This window comes from Daktulosphaira vitifoliae, unplaced genomic scaffold (genome assembly GCF_025091365.1).
Source record: "Daktulosphaira vitifoliae isolate Bord-2020 unplaced genomic scaffold, ASM2509136v1 Scaffold_3, whole genome shotgun sequence".
Taxonomy (NCBI): domain Eukaryota; kingdom Metazoa; phylum Arthropoda; class Insecta; order Hemiptera; family Phylloxeridae; genus Daktulosphaira; species Daktulosphaira vitifoliae.
The window spans coordinates 23,126,277-23,146,479 of NW_026099574.1; the positions used below are offsets into that span (position 1 = coordinate 23,126,277).

The 20,203-nt window shown below is 28.2% G+C and overlaps 2 protein-coding genes across 6 annotated transcripts in view; one reads left to right on the forward strand and one right to left on the reverse strand.

Annotated features, from left to right (window-relative positions):
• LOC126902354 (probable cationic amino acid transporter) overlaps positions 1-881 on the reverse strand; it is a 47,269-nt gene extending 46,388 nt beyond the window's left edge. For 2 of the 3 annotated variants that reach the window (XM_050679521.1, XM_050679520.1), the window contains exon 1: positions 453-881. The gene's annotated coding sequence lies outside the window, so the exon portion shown is untranslated. The remainder of the gene's footprint in view (positions 1-452) is intronic. The other variant, XM_050679519.1, reaches the window with a different exon arrangement.
• Positions 882-5,766: 4,885 nt separating this feature from the next.
• LOC126902353 (uncharacterized) overlaps positions 5,767-20,203 on the forward strand; it is an 85,006-nt gene continuing 70,569 nt past the window's right edge. For all 3 annotated transcript variants that reach the window (XM_050679511.1, XM_050679518.1, XM_050679512.1), the window contains exons 1-2: positions 5,767-5,949; positions 9,322-9,408. In XM_050679511.1, the coding sequence (XP_050535468.1) occupies positions 9,323-9,408 (86 nt within the window). In that variant the 5' untranslated portion in view covers positions 5,767-5,949; position 9,322. The remainder of the gene's footprint in view (positions 5,950-9,321; positions 9,409-20,203) is intronic.

Sequence of the window (20,203 nt, forward strand, 5' to 3'; positions counted from 1 at the left end):
AACTTGCTATGAGAAATACATAACTTCTATATTTTTCTGCTAAAATAATCATTTAAACTGTTTATATTACGATTTTTTTATTTTTCTGAAACTATAATATTAAAAAATCGACAAAATGTTACACAATGAGATTGGATTTCTGATTACGGAGGACCTTTCTGAAACGGATTAGCTATAAAACAAATGAATTGGAACAATAAACTATAGATATCACCGACAAGGACAAAATATTATTTGTTTTGTAATATTTTCTACTGTAATCTCTTTACACCATTTACAAACCATTGGGTCGATGACTACGTATTAGAGAAAAACACAAACTTTTAAAAAGACTGCCAAAAATAAATAACACATGTTTCGGACACTCCCTTCCCCCAAAAGAGTAACTCCTACAGAACTTTAGATTTTTAGTGTGGCATTAATAAATCCATTATTATCTAATACTAAATTACCTATGCCGGTGTTAAGTAAATGTTGGGCTGTAGTCCAAAAATAACGATTAAACGGCTCAGCTACTGCAACGAAATCGTTTTGGCCTAAGGGCCGCGGTCCGAATCAGACGATTCGCATTATCATCAGTAGTCAACACGCGGATGCAGCCAGAGAGTTTTTGCGTGGGCCAAAGCAACTAGTCAACATCGGGGCCGGTTCGCGGATGGCCGTTGGCGATGACATAACTCTAAGGAAACCGCGACATGGAAAAAAAATATTGCACACACTCGGTAGATACAGAAAACTAATCGAAACCAAATTTAAAAAAAATACCTAAAGCACACGACAGCGGCACCGCCCTACCGACTACCCGGACTACGGTTCTAGCACTACCGCCCCGCGACTGGGCCACGAAAAGAACCCTTCGCGTTCGACCCGCAGCTCTGCCGTAGTGAATTCGGCACAGCTCCCTCGGACTCCGTCGCCATAGGACCGCGCTGGTAGCGCCCCGAACACGATACGGTGACGGCGGCGGCGGCGGCGGGACTTGCGTGAAAAACGTTTGGCGCGGTAACACGTACCCGTCGGCGCGGCGCCCGGCAATCTTCGGAGATTATATTATACGCCACAGGGATTTCGCGTTCCCTCTGACGTCCCGTTTTCCCCGCGACCGTTCGTGGCTGCTCTCGGACACGGCAGTTCAGTGTTTCTCACGTGACGTGGTCGAAATTTCTGCAATTTATTTCCCTGTATCACATGATGCGCCGTGCTCGTGATTAGAGTCAAGTGTACTGTTCAGCGCTCAAAATTAATACTTCCAACGGTCGACGCCCGGCCGAACATACGTCTTATTGGCATGAACCGGGTACCGAGTTCACCCGGCCCGTCGACCATTGCACCCAAACACCCATCGACTGACGAAAACCGGTACCTAAGAGGCCAAGTAAGCGCAGACACGCCCGGCTATTAACGGCAAATCGCCAACAGACGTTAATTATAAGAGCAAGTGTTGTTATTATGAACTCGGTTATTATGTGCACTTTAGTCAAAACTACATATTTTATCAATATATATGATGGCAGCCACATCATTCGACCTCGCAGTGTCATGCGTTTTTTAAGCATTTTTCCGTGCCTCTATAATAATAATAATCGTTAATGATAAAACGTGTCACATTTTTTTCACCAAAAACTAGTGATGATGTATAATGCCGAAGAACATCTTTTGTGTCACTACTATTTTTACGATCAATACACAATATGTTTTCCCATTTACTTCAATTAAGTAATATGATAGGAATCTACTGAAACAACATTTGGCCTAAACTCTATTTCAACAAATTTATTTGACTTTCTGAGTAGAACATTTAGTACTATGACAATATTTCATTCGGCACCTACACGCACTAAACATGTACAAAGTTTTAAGAGTTCAGCGAGTTTTATCTTATCATAGAAATTTTCAAAAGACATTCACCATAAATACCAAAACTTGGTATTGGACAAAATACTATTTGAACTAATTATAAATCATGACAATTAATCCGTAAATGCTTAATAAAGCCGTTATAATTGTATATATTTTGATTGAAACCGAAGTCTATACGTAATTAGTTAGAAACAGATAACGGAAAAGATCCTAGAACTTTGTAAATCATCAGTTGATTTTTATTATATAGTTTTCCCCTGCTCCGCTGTACATTTTTAAATTAATAATTCAGCTGTTAAGCTAACAACAAAAACAAGTTCGTACGAATATTTTATCTGTAGTAAATACGAGAAACGATTCGTTGTATTACATTCAATGTACTATATTTTTTATGACAGCGAATCCCATCGAAATAAGCTTATTTAATATAGATGAGTAGTCTGTAGAACAAAATGCATATCTCCTATATCGTCAAAGCAACCTGTAGTTTACTTATGCCGACCACAACAAGTTTTAAAGTTAAAGGATGATGATGTTCTAAAAAATGGACAAATTTACAATCCGTACAAATTTTAATTTTTCAAGTTAAATATTGATTCTTGGCATTAAAATGTAGAGTAACTTATCGTAATAAAGTCGACTGTTGATGCTCTTGAGAAATTCAAAATGAGGTATAAGAAGAACTTCTTAGAAAATTAGTTCAAGTTGACATTATTTATAATTCACTGTTTTGTAAAAAATACACTTCCATTCAGAAGTATAAGGAATTTTTTTAAACAAAAATTAACCAATCATTAAGTTCTTTGAAAGAAGTAATTTCTAAATCTTTATACCTCCAAAAAAAATATTTCAATGGGTCGTCATAATGAAGCACCGTAATAATAAATTATATATTTTACATCATAAAAAGTCGTCCTACGAATGTGACAGAGTTTAAGATATAANTTTACATCATAAAAAGTCGTCCTACGAATGTGACAGAGTTTAAAATATAATATAATACTTATAATTTATGTGATCGGTTTGATCAAGAAGATTTGCTACACAATAAAATAATTTTACACGATTTTTTTTTTTGGAGTTGGTGTAAAAAATCCCAACTGATTTTGAAGCAAATAATTATGAATAAAAATTAATCGATTAGCTATATTTTTTCTGACTATTTATTATTGTAACGGGTTTCATAGCCGAATATTAGTAAATCCTGGACCCCCAATGGAGTATGAGGAATTCTTTATTATGAATGTATGTTTTCTAACATAAACAAGGTCGGAAACAACTAATTGAGGTCGTAATTTTTTTCGACAAAATACTTATAGTTAGTTGTGTTGATGATAGTTTACCAAAAGCAACAAATGATAAATTGTTAATTCAAGCTTTTTAAAGTTACTGAGTCATGATACGCACATATTGTTTAAAATGTTATAAATTAGTCGGTGTTTTGTTATTTTAACTTAGATTTTTTCATCCCGGAAATATTTCTTTGATTTAAATAATAAGAAATTATTTTAATACGTCGTTTCAATTAAACGCAAAAGTTAGAATTTTTTTTACATTAAACCTTTGAAAAGTTAAATGAAAACTGTGTGTCTGTACTATAAATAAACGATTACAATTAAACAAAATAACTATAATATACAATTATTGTATAATAAACACATATTGTATAGTATGAATGATATAAAAATGTTGATAATGTCACGAAATCAATAATTATTTATACAAACAATTACTTTTATTTGTTCGTCACGGATAATTTGTGGGGGTCAACAAACGCAGTTCATAGTAAGTGAATCACCTCACGCGTTAGACTGGCCTATTGAGTTTATTAGACAACGCAATAAGTTTTAACTCTATTTTTGAAATTAAATTAATTTGACCTTTCCGCATTAGATTTTTTTTGTTCTATTTAACTGTCTTGCTAGAGGTACTAAACAAACTCACATGAGGTAATGATTCGATTGTGTAGCTTCCGACGGATAGTTGATGAAAAATTGCAGGTACTCTTGACGTTTTAATGAGCAGTTATTACCTCTATCGACCGTTTCATATATCAGTTTGAGTAACAACTAGTAAAAGGAAATAATAGTGCAACGTTATTGAAAGGAAACGTGTGAAGATTTTATTCGGCAGCCCTAATGAAGAGACCTAATAAAGTTCCATGATTGGTAATCAAAATAGGCGTTACATTTGACTGACAATAATCAAAATGTTGAATTACAATCTTGCACGACAGATAAAAGCTATACTTAATTTTTTCTCTTCATATTAGTTCAATGTTTATCTTGTTAACTTTACCGATATAATTCAAAATAATCAACTATTAAAAAATATTTAGCAGCTGGATGAGAAAAACTAGCGAAAATATATCGAGTTCTTAACCATTAATAAAAATGCTAATAAGTACAGCGAACCCTTTTTAGAAAATCAACTCAAGTCGCGCGTTTCAATCTATTGTCAACGACGTTTTTTTATAATATGATGTAGCATTATGTGCTTATGTACTCTTTGTGCGATCGTCAAATGTAATATTTTCGGCGTCTAACTTTGATGGCAACGATAACACGACTAATCGCTTTCGTGTTGCAATATTTTGGATTCGACTTGAAAATATCTTGACAAATCAGTTATTTTTACAAGAGTCACGCCATTATTCGAACATTCAAAACCAGCAGTATTATGTTTTACTTGTACAATTTTACTTCGTCTATGAACAGTTGATTAATATTAAAGAAAATTTTGTTTGACTTTTTGTGTATCGTTGTATTGTATTTACAGGTCAAAAATTTATTCGAAAAAAAATAAATGAATACTAGTTGGAGATTTTTTGTAAAACTATATATTATAATAACTGTAATTATGTCCATTGATAATAGTTGTATGTAGTTTTCAATTCTTCAATAGCATTAAAGTTCACAAATCTTCGAGAAGGATGATTATAATGCTGACATTACTAAACTTTATACCTATAAATTCAATAAAATATCTTGTAACTATTTTGTTCAATGTGACAGGTCAAACAGTTACGAATTATTTTTGAACCGTCTATCTGTATGCAACTATTTTATCATAAGTTAAACTCGAGCACGTTAATTGACAAAATTGTACGCACTGTAAAATGATAATTTACTGTCTCAAATAAAAGTCATTAGGGATGGCACCAATAGAAAATATTTTATCGTATCGAGTAGACAACTCAGATTGTTATGGTACAAAATTATTGAAAATTCACACAGATTAGCAAAATTATTCATTGTAATTACTCAACTCCGGATATTTTTTAAAGCTAAAAAGACGGGCCCGATAACGATTTATCAAATTTTGTTTATTTGTTATTTGAATTATATTGCATAGTTATAATAATTATAATGATGTTATCGAAAAGTTTTATTTTACCGAAAAACTCATTTTAAATTGCAATTCATTGATATGGACCCAAATGGAAGACTTCATTAATATTCAATAAGTACATTAAACAAACACTGGAGAGATTAAAATAAATCTCCTTTAAAAACATAATAACTAACATTTCTAATTAGCAAATATTAATTGAATCGTTAAAACAAAATGCTACTCTTAAGAATAAAACTAAATAGTTATAAATGCCTTGAGATTACGACTTGACTCAACAGCCATTGTTCATTATTATTAATATTTTGCGTTTCTATTTGCTAGCAGACCTAGAGGACACATTGCTAATTGAAACGGCACGTTACACGTGATCATGATTTCGGGTATGAGGCGGGTAAACGCAGCCTCATCTCGTAAACAACCGTTTTTTACGCGTCCATCACCTCCATACTCGAGATCAATCAGGCAACTTTACTGCGGCGACGACTGCACGCGGCAAGACACTCGGACACTGTTCGGTGGGACTCGCTACTCAATCGTTGCCGTTTACTGACCGCGCGCGTTCTTTTGCGTTCTTCTTGTGGTGGTCGCGTGCAGTGTTTTAAATTTTAATCGGAAATTTCACATTTTCCACCAGTGTATAGAATTATTGAGTAAACTATAAATATTTATAGATCGGCCTCGTCGTCGTGACCCTATTGGATTAACGACGTTAAGCGGTCAAACAATTTGAACCAAGTGAGTTTTAAGTTTACGAACATAACATTGTCCGGCACTCGTGTCGCTGTGAGTGTATCGACAACCGATGCAACAGATGTCACATGAAATCCAAAGGTTTACCGCGATAAAAAACAATCGAACAACACACCTGTTTGAGTAGTGTCTACCCGAGTGTAGTAACACTTGTAAATTTCAATAGACGTGTCAACTCAAATAGTTTACAAATACTGTTTTTCCCTCGATACCAAGTGTTTTCCCGTTTGAAAATCGAAACCCGATAGTTATAATGAAATCCTTTAATTTGTAATAGATGCACGTTGAAATACTCGAGTGGAACCATCTCGGTGACAAATCCTTTTTACGCGCCGTCTTTTCGAATCCGAAAACCAATTTTTATGGCTTTAAAGACCAAGAAAATGCAATGCCTCTGCAATGGATACCTACGTGTGTGCATAATACTCATGTTATGTCGACCTATGAATAACGATAACATTGTGTTACGCGCATTCGGCCCTAGGGAGTACACGATAGTGTTTTCGAAACGATACCTGAGATAATTGAACGATAAGCATAGAACGGGATACTCGTCTCGTACCGGTCATACAGGTTCCTCTATTTTACTGCCGCGGTCTATATGCTCACAAATGACCACACGGTATTTGTGAATACAAGTCCTCGTTAATAATCAGTACACACGAATTGTATTCGTAACTGCTGGACGATATATTTTTTTGTGATGGTTTTCTGAAACAACTAAAATTGTATTTAACGCGTTTCGTCAGGACAAGACCCGATACAATTCTAGATTCATAGCGGTTTTGTTTAATTACACGCCAACTATTCCGCCGATAGCCTATTGACGTTTGCCTTGAACTTATTCTACCCGCAAACTTCTGTAATTGTGCATACTAAATTAAGGTGATAACATTTATTTTATTTCGACGACTGCTGTTATTATAATTCTACGCTAAAATTTCTATAACTTATTATAAAATTGCAATTTATAGATATTTAAAACTTCACCTTCATATTATAATTATAATATAATAATTATATTATAATTGCGCGGTGGAGATTCTCATGGTTAATATTTGAATATAATAGTTATAATAATGAAATATATTTTATTTAAGGTTGAATATGATTTCTATTGTATGGATATTAACTATAATATAATATTGTTGTTTTTTTGAAATTTATACAAATTTTACTTCCTTAATTTTATATACAAGTAACATTTAATATCTATAATGTAGTTTAATTGAAAGAAAATCAAAAGTTCATTAAAGAAATCTACTGAATAATTTTGATACAATTTATACTTGATGGCGGAAATGACTAATAATTAGAGTGAATTATTCACTGTGGTGAATAATAATTTATTTTGAATAAGAATATCAATAAAATAAGTGGATGAATACTATTTTACAAGGTAGGGGTTGAAAGGGTTAGTGAAAACTCGTATTTTCAGAAATATCATTATAAATATTGAGACGACAATACAACAATATTAAAGTTGTATTAGACAAACAATTTTAGTGATTCTAGTTTCTCCTATTTCACATTTTTTATAAGTTTTTTTATAAGTAATTTCTTATTGAAATCAGTTTACAGTCAAGAAACAAATACAATTTACTCAAATGAAATGATTAAATAATTTTTTCAATGAACTAACCAAATTTTTTTTAAGTTTATGGAAAGTCTTATTTGATAATATTTAATCTGCATAAACATTATTTATAAAACTCGATGAACACTACAAAATTTTATCTAAATCAAAGTGTACTAAGGTACTCGGTTGATTTTCAAACTTGAAATATCTAAACTAACTTATTTGGGGATCGTGTTTGGATTTATTCATCAAGTCGTTTGATTATGGTTTGACCTAATTTAACTTTTTGTAATCGAGAGTCAAAGTGAACTTGATTAAGGCATGAAAATTACTGGAAAATATAATTTTTTTTACTGAAAAATATATTATAATCCATTCACATACAACTAAATATTAATAATTTAAATCACAAAATACAATAATATTAAGTCTTGTAGGACATTAACAAAAGTCACACGTAGTCTCGGTTTCAATACAAGTTAATAGTGAAAACAATAAGATTCATAGTAAACTATTCCCCAGCGGATAATTGCCACAGGTTGTATATGTAATTCTTATTCGAAGTGATATTATCAAAGAGAAATAAAAAGTCTCGCAGGCAATAAGTGATGTTTCTTTTTATTATAAGTGCAATCCATAATAGCACATGCCGTCAACATTACGATTTATGCGTTAGATGTTTTAAAAATAATAATCAGTATAAATATCATGTACATCAACTTTTTTTTCAACATTTAACTCAGTTTCACAACGTGAAAAAACGCATGATTTATTAATTATAAATTAATTAATTTATAATTTATTGCAAATTTTGGTCAATAAAATTAGTCAATCAATATAAAAATATTTACATTTTAAAACCAAAAGAAAATTATTATCTAATAAACCATTAGTGCTCAAAAAATAGTATGTAAATGTATTATTAATTTGGTGATCATTTTGGTAGCGATAATTTCCCATTAATTATGATACTTATCAATAAAAAATGTTCAAGTCGCTATGCATCGGTCACTCGACAATAATTTTTTATAAAATTAGCATCTTATACTTAAAGATTCACTCTGTACAGTTTACAAAAATAATGTATATGTTTATTAACATAAACAAAACAATAAATAAAAAATATATACTATGCATTTTTTTATTATGATTGTTTTGATATTATTTAAAATTATTCCTTTATCATAGCTATTCAACGATCAGAAACTTTTTTTCATCTTTTTCAATTGAATATTATATCGTTAAGCTAATAAAAATCTGCATTTTTAATAAATAAATATTTGATAACTTTAAATAAATAAAATTTTATTTCGTGTTTTATTTGAAAATTTTAAGATCAGCTACTCTAATGATTTTTTATTATTACAACGGTGAATAACTTTATTTTCATATGCATTCTAGAATCTACCGCCATTAAAAAAAAAACACTATTTCAAATATGAGATAATTTTACAATATAAATAATTATTAAGAACTTAAACTTTTAAAGATTTTTGGCAAAAATACTTTGTAATTACTTATTTTTCTTTTTAAGCCTGCCCTATCTGTTTTGCTCAGGATTTTATCTTCTTAATATTTCTTAAAAAGTGTTAAAATAGTTAGAGGTGTGATAAATGATTTAGTGGTTTACAGCAGAGACGTTGCACTATATACTAAAATATAGTATTTATAAAATACCATTTGACACGCTAAGATATTCATTCATATTGATAAATTTTGAAAAAAATTATCCGATCATAATTGTGTTATTTTAATTAATTGTCAAAAATATGTACTAGGATGAATGTGTTATGCTTGAAAATTCGGCACAAACATCGTGGGGTTTGGTCACCTCAAATGGCTGCCAACATAGAAACGTCCAACATGTAAGTTTAACATATATTTAATAGCGAATTTAATTTTTATTTATAACAGAAAACCACATTGCCACAATAAGTACTGATTGCACTAAACTAAACTTGATATATACGTACGCTTAGAGCAAAGACAAGCTATTAAATTTTTTCAGGTTGTCAATTACATACAATTAACCGCATTTGTTTATTGCAACCATACAATAACCTATAAATTATATCTACTGCGTGTGAAAACGGAATAACGGATTTTTCTCTTAAGTTTTGTAAAACTTTATAGCAGAACCTTAACATATTTATAATAATGTTTCTATAAAATCTATAGTAGATATACTAGTACACTTGTAAATCTAATGTATTATTCCACCGTGGCCCTATAGCTGATAAATGGTAATTGGTACCACACTGTACCTTCAATTAAATTTCATAAATAATGAGATATTGCACGTGAAAAGAGCCTTAATAAATGAATTGCATCAGTTATTCAGGTACAAGAAAAATGCTTAACATTTATAAATATTAACGGTAACTATGTAAGCAAATTGCATTCTACTAAGTAAATACAACTTTTTGTAACTACTTTATAGCTATGATGTGTTATCTAGAAAATTATTTTGAAGTTTTTTACCATTCTTAATTTTATCCAATTATAATTTAATAAATTATACAAATAAATAATTGATTCATGAATATCTGTTAATCTCTTTTCGACTATTTTTATTTGATTTTTAAATAGATAAACATCACTTGGACAATTTATTTATTTTTTAATACTAATGAAAGCATATTATGCAGCCAACTGCTTTATTATGACATTAACGAAGACGAAATTTCTAATACTACATTGTTTATGGTCTGTAGAATACAATATAAGATACATTTTTTTTCAATCATTAATGATTTCCCTTTATCTTAGACATGACCTATATTTATAAGAGATAGATACGAAACGAAACAATAAACTGATGTATTACTTCTCTGAATTATACAAAACCAACTTTTGAGATTTTAGGCGTTTATTTAAAATCAAGTAAATTTAATAAAAAAAAAAATACATCATCGTTAATCCAATATTTCTTTGATGAGATTTTAATTAACTTCACGTCTAGTTTCAAATTCTTAGAAAATTATTAGAAAAGAAAAAAATTATTTTTACTACCAAAATGGAATTCCAGTTAGAATAAACTGGCGGCGAGACAAATTTAATATCCGGTTTTCTACGCAAGCCTATTACTTTCAAGGGAACGTATCAAAACAATTTGTTCGCGAAATGCTAAAATGATTCTTTCCTTATCAGAAAATTCAATTTTTTATGGTCTATGTATAATCCATAATCTGCAAACAAACTAAAAATACTCGTTATAGTTGGTTGATTTGACACTAAGAACTATGTTCAATCAATCATAAAGTTTATAATGATCACCATATTAAAACCAGATACCATTAATATATTGTTTCCAAGGTTTGACTTTCTACAAGAACTGACGAGAATCGATTAACTTCAAAATCATCTTTCCTTTTAGATCTTTTTTAGAAACATAACAATACTTAAAATCATTTTCAAATGTATTATGAGGTTATTGTACGGACTAGAAAATTATATTTGATCACATGGCCGTCATTCCTCGTTAGTTGAATTTAACAAGTTTCACTGAATATTCTCTCTTCTCCAAAAAACTTTTCAGTTTATAAATACTTTATTGAATGTNTAGAAACATAACAATACTTAAAATCATTTTCAAATGTATTATGAGGTTATTGTACGGACTAGAAAATTATATTTGATCACATGACCGTCATTCCTCGTTAGTTGAATTTAACAAGTTTCACTGAATATTCTCTCTTCTCCAAAAAACTTTTCAGTTTATAAACACTTTATTGAATGTGTCATTAAGATATTTTTTGCTCAAAAAAGTACTCAAAATTAATTCATCTTCCACTCTATTTGATTCTCGTGACTAGAATAGATGTAACTCAAATTTTGTAATATGTATCCAAACAGCAACTGTATTTTTTATAAGGTTAAATTTCAAATACTTACTTTAAAGAACTTCTTTGCTATGATAGAAATATATAGCAAACTCCTTTGACAATGAATTAAATTCGACGATTATAGCTTTAAAATTCCAGTATTTATATTATTTCTAACCTTATTATAATTTGTAGAAAATATAATTGATCTATTTTCAAATTCAATGTGTAATTGAAAAGGTTTTAGTTTTTTCTATCCTTATGAATACTACGAACTTATTGGACAGATTTTGCTTAACAGATCACAAATCGTATCTACTCTAACAACATTTTTTTTTTTAATAATGTTTTTATAACATTACTTTTAAAATTTGCTATTTGGGTATTTGGGTAGAAATCTTTTCATTTTCTATTAATACTTTTACATTGAACTAACTTTTCGAAAACTAGGCGAATCGTCTTCACTAGTCTGTTATGAGTATATTTTAATTAAATATTAATAGTTAATCTTTTAATTGCAACTTGATTTGTTTCAATAAGTTATTTTTTTATTAACAGTAGTTATTCGTTTTCTCATAAAATAATTATAAATTTAAGAAAATTATTTTGTAATTTATTAGATTAATATATTTCTTGATTATCCAATTCTTAAATACTTTTTTAATGGCAACATACATATTTAATCAACTTTAAATTATAAAAAGTGATCTAAATAAGAAAATACTGGTCGATAACAACTTTTGAATCAGTATTTTAAAAGTTAATACCATTAAAAAAATAAAATTGACACCCTTATAAGATATAAAGGTTCAATTAAAAAAGTAATTAACAACTCAAGAAATATATTAAACTAAAAAATTACAAAATAATTTTCTTAAAATAATAAATATTTTAAGAGAAATCGAATAGTTAGAGTTAAAAGAATCACTCTTCACAAGGGAATACTTGAAAATTTTCATCTACAGGGTTGCGTAATTGCATACTCATTCATTGGAGATTAAGGTCCAGAACTTAAATAAACGCAGTCACCAGAATTACAATGTTTCTAAGGCATACTTACATATTCTTCATACTTATTTATACAGCAGAGTAATGTATAAAAAACACTAAAAACATTATCAATTCTCCACATGTTTACCAAGTCCCTTCTTTTCAACTGAAAAGGAGGTCTAAATAAAAAAACCCTTCTACCAAAACCTACTGCATGTTTAAATAAATGCCTGTTTCTGTATAAGTTAGTAGATGCATGCGTGACTCGATATTGTTGAATGTATGAATAATACATAACGAAAATTTATAATCGTAATCTCGATTTTTACATTAAGCTATTGATTACAGCCAAAATGTATAACAATATTTATAAAATCAATTGTTTTTAACCTTTGAAAATTTCCAACAACCATTTACGCACAATTCGCTATTAATAGCTATTTGCCAAACAAACAATATTTACTTAAATGATCACTACGAGAACATTATTTTAAATCATACATGTTAAAAAAATGTCTGACGTATCAATTTGATATTGTATATCTTAACAAAATATATTGATACTATATTTTTTTCATCTTAACTTGATATACCAATCAAAATTAATTTTTAGAAATCATATATTCTCTAAATTAAAAAATAATTGTTTCTTAAGTTCAAAGCAGATCTTTATGGAGGTCTAGAGCGATTATTTTTTAAAGTGAAAAGAAAAATAATTAATTTTATACATGAAGCTTAGCGTCATGTCATACTTTAGTTGATATTTTATTTAAATATATGATTATAATATAAAATTACCAACCTTGGCATATTGAGTTAACATACATCCCCACGAAAAATGTCTAGGACCACCTCTGGATAAGTCAACAATTCAATTGAGATATAGAAAATTAATTAGATATTTTTGTATAATATAAAACCGAAGTTTAATAAAAAGTTATGGTATTTTGTAAGAAAAAATAATGTATACAACATTTTTTACGATAAATGATGAAGATGAAATATTCAAATATTTTAATTTAAAAAACTTAACATATTTTTTAAACACATGATTAACGTTTTTTTATTATAATCAGTACTGAATAATGGATACAGTAAATTATGATGAAATTCCAACAAAATTGTAAACAAATATAATGCAACCAAACAGGCGCATTTTGCAACATAACATACCTTCACGCTATAGTGAATAAAATCATTGGGCGCATAACGTCAGATCAGTTCAATAGCGACTATATTATATTTTTGCAATCTTAATACAAAAATACAAACTTGTATACTAGTTTAAAATATATATGTAATATAAAAGTCGAATAAATCTTTACTATTATACACAATAAAATTAGTCCTACATTAAAAATATAACTTTAATTCTAAATTATAACCATAATTTAAGTTGACTCAACTGTAAATAATATGCAATTTTCGGTAAATAAAAGATACATATTTTTCACTATAAAATTTTAAAAATTCTCAATAACTCATTTTTGTGATTATAAAATTTATTTTGTTTTTTGTTTTTACGCTTAAGAAATTAATAAATCTTACTTTGTAATTGTACCAAATATTCATAACTGTTTAAAAATTAAATAATTCTATTGTTGTTTAAAACGTTAGAATGTAAGACTACATTTTTTTAACAATTGACACATGGGTGTACTGTTTTATGTTGTTAAAGGAGTGTCGACCATTGAGTTCGTATATTTAAATCGTATTATAATAATAAATTCCGAAGGAGACTAATCGCAGTAATTATAGCGTTCTTCTATTGTATTGTACATTTCATGTTATGATCGAATTACAATAGAAATACTCAAAAACAATAGTATAGTTTTTGTAAATTCAATCATTTCTTGTTTAGTTAAACTCATAAGATTTAGTCTTAAATATTATGAAAAAATTGCAAATAAATTACTGTAAAATATATTTTATCAAAGATTCTTCGAAATATTTGTTATTTACACGACTCCTTCCTTCAATCATTAAAATTTAATTCTGTTAATACTAAATTTATTTTGTTTAGTGAATGATGTATAGATTATATGTGGTAAAAACTTGAGTGTCCTAAAAAGATAAGAATCTTTACAGGACACGCAACTCTCATTTTGCGCTATAAAACCCTAGAATAGAAATTTTGTAATGTGGGCGTCTTGTAACTTGACTTTTAGTTGGTAAAATGCCTTTTGTAAACTTCCAAAATCCTAGACTTTTGCGCGTTGTTATATTACCTCTAAAGTTTTGGCCCAACGATTACTATAGAACACAACGAGACTAAGTAAATCCTTGAAATACATGCTTTGATTAAAAAATCCTTGTGCACAATGGCAACTTGTGTTTTTTTTTTGTTCAAAAAATTATTGCACATTGACCATAGTTAATATTTATGGCTAATGATAGATTCAGGAAACATAAAGTGATAATAACACCACAGTGTTATTAGAACATTATTATGTGGTTTACGCCGCTGGTGAAGGAATCCTTCGAAAGTAGATTTATCACACGTATCTATGTGGTTAATATCAAGCACTTGCCGACATTTTACGGGTATTATTATCGCAGTTACTCTAAAGGAACGGGTAAAAAAATTGTAAAAGTTTAATGCGACGAGTATTAATAAGTAGTTAAATGTAATAAAAGGAATATGTACGTAAAAGGAAGTTGTAGTACAATTGTATAACCACTGCCTGACTACAGCGCCGAAATGAACGCAAGGAGAAAAACTAATAATGGTTCGTATAAGAAACGTCAAATAGGCTGTCAGTAGGATTTTATTGTCCAATTCAAGATGGCGGTGACGACAACGGTGCAGCACGTTCAAGTACAATATCAAACTTACAAACGTAGTATGCGGCCCTTGACAAAGATTACGAGCAGCATGGAGCCATTCATGAAACCGGTTGGGTTTACCGTTGCACACAATGTATTATGTAGTGTACAATCCTGATTATCATACAACCTTCTTGAATATTTCACACATACCCCTTTGCAGCAGCCGACACTGTGCGTGACCCATTGACCTTGTTGAGAACATCCGTATTCCTACGTAGAGACACAATAACGTGCATACTTATCGAACAGCATCGCGTTCATTAGATTAGATCACAACTGAAAACGAATGTGTACACTGATGTTTAACGTCCGTTAAACAACGCCATGTTAATTAGTCTAAAATGTCATCGTTTATCAAAATTTACAATCGTTTACATAGAGGAGGATAGTGACATATCCAGGATGGCCAACGGGGCTAAATTCTCTCCGTTGGCCATGTTAAACCAATAGTTTAGATAAAAAATTCATTAAAATAAACGTTACTAAATTATTATTTTTTGTTATTATTGACACGCATCGTTAAAAATACTGAGTACTCCACTAAAAGAGGGTCACTTAATGCTATAGCTGAAAATAATCTGCGAATTTCTCTAAATAGTAGTAATTCAATATTCTTATTATAAATGTTTTTAAAAATGTTGACAAAATAGTAAAAAAATATCTGTGCGTTCAAAAAAATATAGATTAATCTTGTTACTTAAAAAATATTAAATTTTATCAATTTACATGAGTTAGAAATAGTTTTTTAATAAAAAAAACAAGTTTATTTTGTTATTTTAAACTGACAAAATGATTTTAATAAGGATGTAGCAAAAAAAACGGTTTTTTCTTTTTGTAATACTATATTTATTTCAGCAAACATGATTATATTTCTAATCTTTTGCAAAAATTTATATGAAAATAATTATTTCCCTTTTTTAATTTCGTAGTGTATACTCCCACATTTTAAACATCAGACAAACTATGAGTAAAGGATTTATTTTGGTAAACTGAGCGATAGCCACTCTTTATATGACACCTACACAACAATGAAACGGTTGAATTTATTGATCGACTATATAAATTACATATTATTAGAAACTTATACTGAATATAAATTATATCTTGATTGAGTTTTATTTACTTTATGCACTTCTATCGTAAATTGAAATCAATAAATTGGTTTTAGCTTAAAATTTCGTCGCTTCAACATTGGTACTTATCAAATTAAGTATACAGATATTCATTATTTAACAGACATTTATTATATATCAGAAAAAGAGAAAGTAAAATTTGAATATAAATATGTAAAAATTTATGAATAAATACACAACGTTAAGTATATTTCTAAGTGTTACATTGCTATTTTATTAACATACTATTGATTTTGCTCAGATGCGTGACAAAGAATGATGATGAGGAAAATACCCCTCCCCCATATGGAATCAGTCGCCACTAAAAACAATATGGTAACTGACTTTGGTAGATTTTAATCAAATTTTAATCATCATAATTTAATTATTTAAACTAAAGTTTTATTTTTTCATCGAGTTCGTTACGTTAACATTGGAGATGGTGTAATTAAGAAAATTACTAGTCGATAGCAACTTTTGGACCTACATTTCAGAAGTTATTAACATTTTTATACCTAGGCGGGAGGAGAAATGAAGACCATAAATGTCTATTGATAAAAATAGCAGATTAGCGAATAGCAGTAATAGCTATCTGCTATCCTATTGAAATATTACACATGAAATTATAATCGAGTTGTTTGAAACAATAGAAAATCACGTTTTATAATTAGCATTTTCTGAAAATTACAAACACATTAATTTTAACAATTAAATGAATGGAGAATAATAAAATAATCATTACTTCAAATTAAAAGTTCATTTTGTTTATGATATCAGACAATGGTTAATTTTTTTAATCAGCAGCATTAATTAAATTAAAAATGTCAAATTTACATCATTCACGATAAACATTTAAATGAAATAAAAATTTACAATATACATTATAAGTATACATTCAGTATACAATACAATATTTGAAAATTTAAATACAAAACAAACAATACTTAATATATTCTTTATTCTAAAATAATAACAATTTATACAAAAGGTTACTTTGCAATTGTTGAAGAACAAATATTGTAAACATGGACGCGCTTGTAAGGATTATATAAAATGCAAATAAGCACAGCTTAGTATTTTATTGCAAGCAATATGGTTCTGTATTCTTACATAACGTATTTAATATTAGTGTCTGATAAGTACAAAACGGCTTTGAGTATATTTACAGAGACCATTACGTTGTAGATATTACTATTTAGGATCAATATGAAATGTTGTTTTTTTTTTTTTATATTAAGTTCCTATAAAATAAAAATAATTCTCTTTTTGGTTGCCAGTGTTTGAGCTTTTAAATCAATTGAACCCATATAATAAGTATACCGTATTTTGTGTAGATACTCATCTTTAAGAAAACAAATAGCAACCGCGATACTTTCTTTACATTATTGGGGTTCCAATATAAAACTTGACGTGTAATTGATAAGTTATTAGAGCGTCGAACTGTAACTAAAAATGCATTATTACAGTGTTAATGTTTTATAATGTAGTTTTTGCACACTATTAATTAATAATTAAATATTTCGCAATAAATTCATTTCAAATAGCTTTCTCTTAGAAATGTGAACATATGAATATTTATTACAATATTTTATAGTAACAGTGATTTATTTTAACTTATAAAATCAATTTAAAATAGCCAAACTTAATAAAATTAAGAAAAACATTACCTAAAAATATATAAATTAAAAATCGACCGGAAGTTTTCCAAGTAACTATTTCATAAGACTATTAGTCTTATTATTTATATTTATTTAAGAAAAAATTATTTTTTGTATTTCTCAAGATATTATTATTTATAAACCATTTAAATTTGACTTAACCACTTATTGAACTCGGTTTCATTACAAAATATTTAAGTAAAATTACATGAATTCCAAGTATACAAATAATAATAATGTGCATTGAAATTCTTGAAATATAATTACAAAACAAAAAAATGCATTTCATTCTTTAAACATTTCAAATGTCATTAGTATCTTTCAAATATTACTCAAAATTTAAATTTGTAAAATTTAATTTTAATATGCTGCGAATCACCAAGAGATCAATTGCATTTATTATCAAGCGTTACTAAATAAATAAAAAAATAATATTAAACGTATTGTTTTCCAGGAGAAAATATTTCATGTTAATGACTGTTTCTATAGGGAACAATTTTTCCCATAGAAACTGTTCATTTGTACTATATATAGTTATGCTATCATTTGAAATTTAATAATATGAAATTAATAATATCAATGATGAATCAAACATCGAAATTACATATATATTAGTTTATGTAAAAAAAATCTCAATAATGATAAAAATTGAATACAACAGATAATGTATAATTTAATTTGCTGTCTACAAACTAACAGAATATAATAAAAATTAAAATCTGTTTACCAATAACTTTAAAGTGTTACTATGCAAAAATCATTTATAGAATAAACTTAAAGTAAAAATTGTTGGAACCGTATGATTAAACTTAATTTTCAAAAGAAATTTTAAGATGTACAATGTATAATTAAATGTGTAATATTGCTAATTTTGCATGTAATTCATTTTATTGTCTTTTCTGGAAGGATTAATTGAACTGTTTAAATGTTTTGAATAGTTAAGTCAAGAACCAATAAACCGGTTGGAAATATTCAAAAAATGAAATTATTATTATATCTTTGATTCTAGAGAAGATTCCAATTAATATACATAATATATAATTTTTAACGTAAAATTATATCTACAAATGAACAGAAGATGCACCTCAAAATCATGATAGGTTATATAAACTATACTTGATAAACACGAGAAAAATCGATCTCGGAACGTTGATTCTCAGGGGGCTAGGGTGGGAGAGCTCACGGATCGTTGACATTGTTTTATTGTTAGTTTTAATAGTGGCGGCGATAGCAGGTAAACTACAACAAAAAAGTAACAATAATAAGTCAAGTACAGTAACAATGACAAAAATATTTTTTATCAAATTGTATAAGTATAAAAGACAAGGATTTCATAAATAAAATATGAGAGTATCTACACACAACTTAAAACTATTGTTTGGAAAATTAAATATAAAAATATTTAGCTTTAAAGCTTATTTTTATAGTAAATATTTACAGACGTATAAAGATAACAGAAATTTCGATCGGTATCAAATGAAATACAAATTAAGGAAATTGCAATCAGTATACTATTAAACTTTTTCAACATCAATAATTTAGATGTTAGATAGTTTGACACTTATTATGTCAGGTTAAAACATGAAGGGTTCTAATATATTTCTAAACAAATAAATAATTCATTAAAAATGTATAGTATGAAAAATATTTTTATGTAGTTTGGTTTTTAAATAAAATTAAAAGCCCAAACTGCTACAAATAATATGAAAAAAAAACTGAAAATAATTAATTTGTTTAATATTTCAAAAATTATTTTATTTTATTCAGTACCTACTATTAAAAAAAAAGTCATAGAATAAAGTAATAATAATTTTTAATTATTGTTCAATTTTTAAATTGTTTAAAGTTCGCTGTTGGCTTGTGATCATAAATCATAAATTTATTTCAACAAAGGAATAATAATTAAAATTGTTTGGTGTTCTTGAAAATTCAGTAAACACCTAAATTAAACTAACCCATTAAAACTACAGAATAGTTCAATGAATTCCAACTGAACTTTCATCGAATTCATTTGATATTTCTTCATAAATAATTTTGTATTGAAACCAACTAAGACAGTTTTATAAAAATAAAAATAATTTTTTTGTTTTGTAAAGTTTATTTTTAGGCTTAGTTGAAAATTGGTTTTAGATACCACCTTAATCACAACTTTCAGTAAGTCAACATTATTTTAGAAGAGAGTATGTGAATAGACAAATATTTACTAGACGCAAGCAGAATTTTTTAATATCACAATCTGACGTAGGA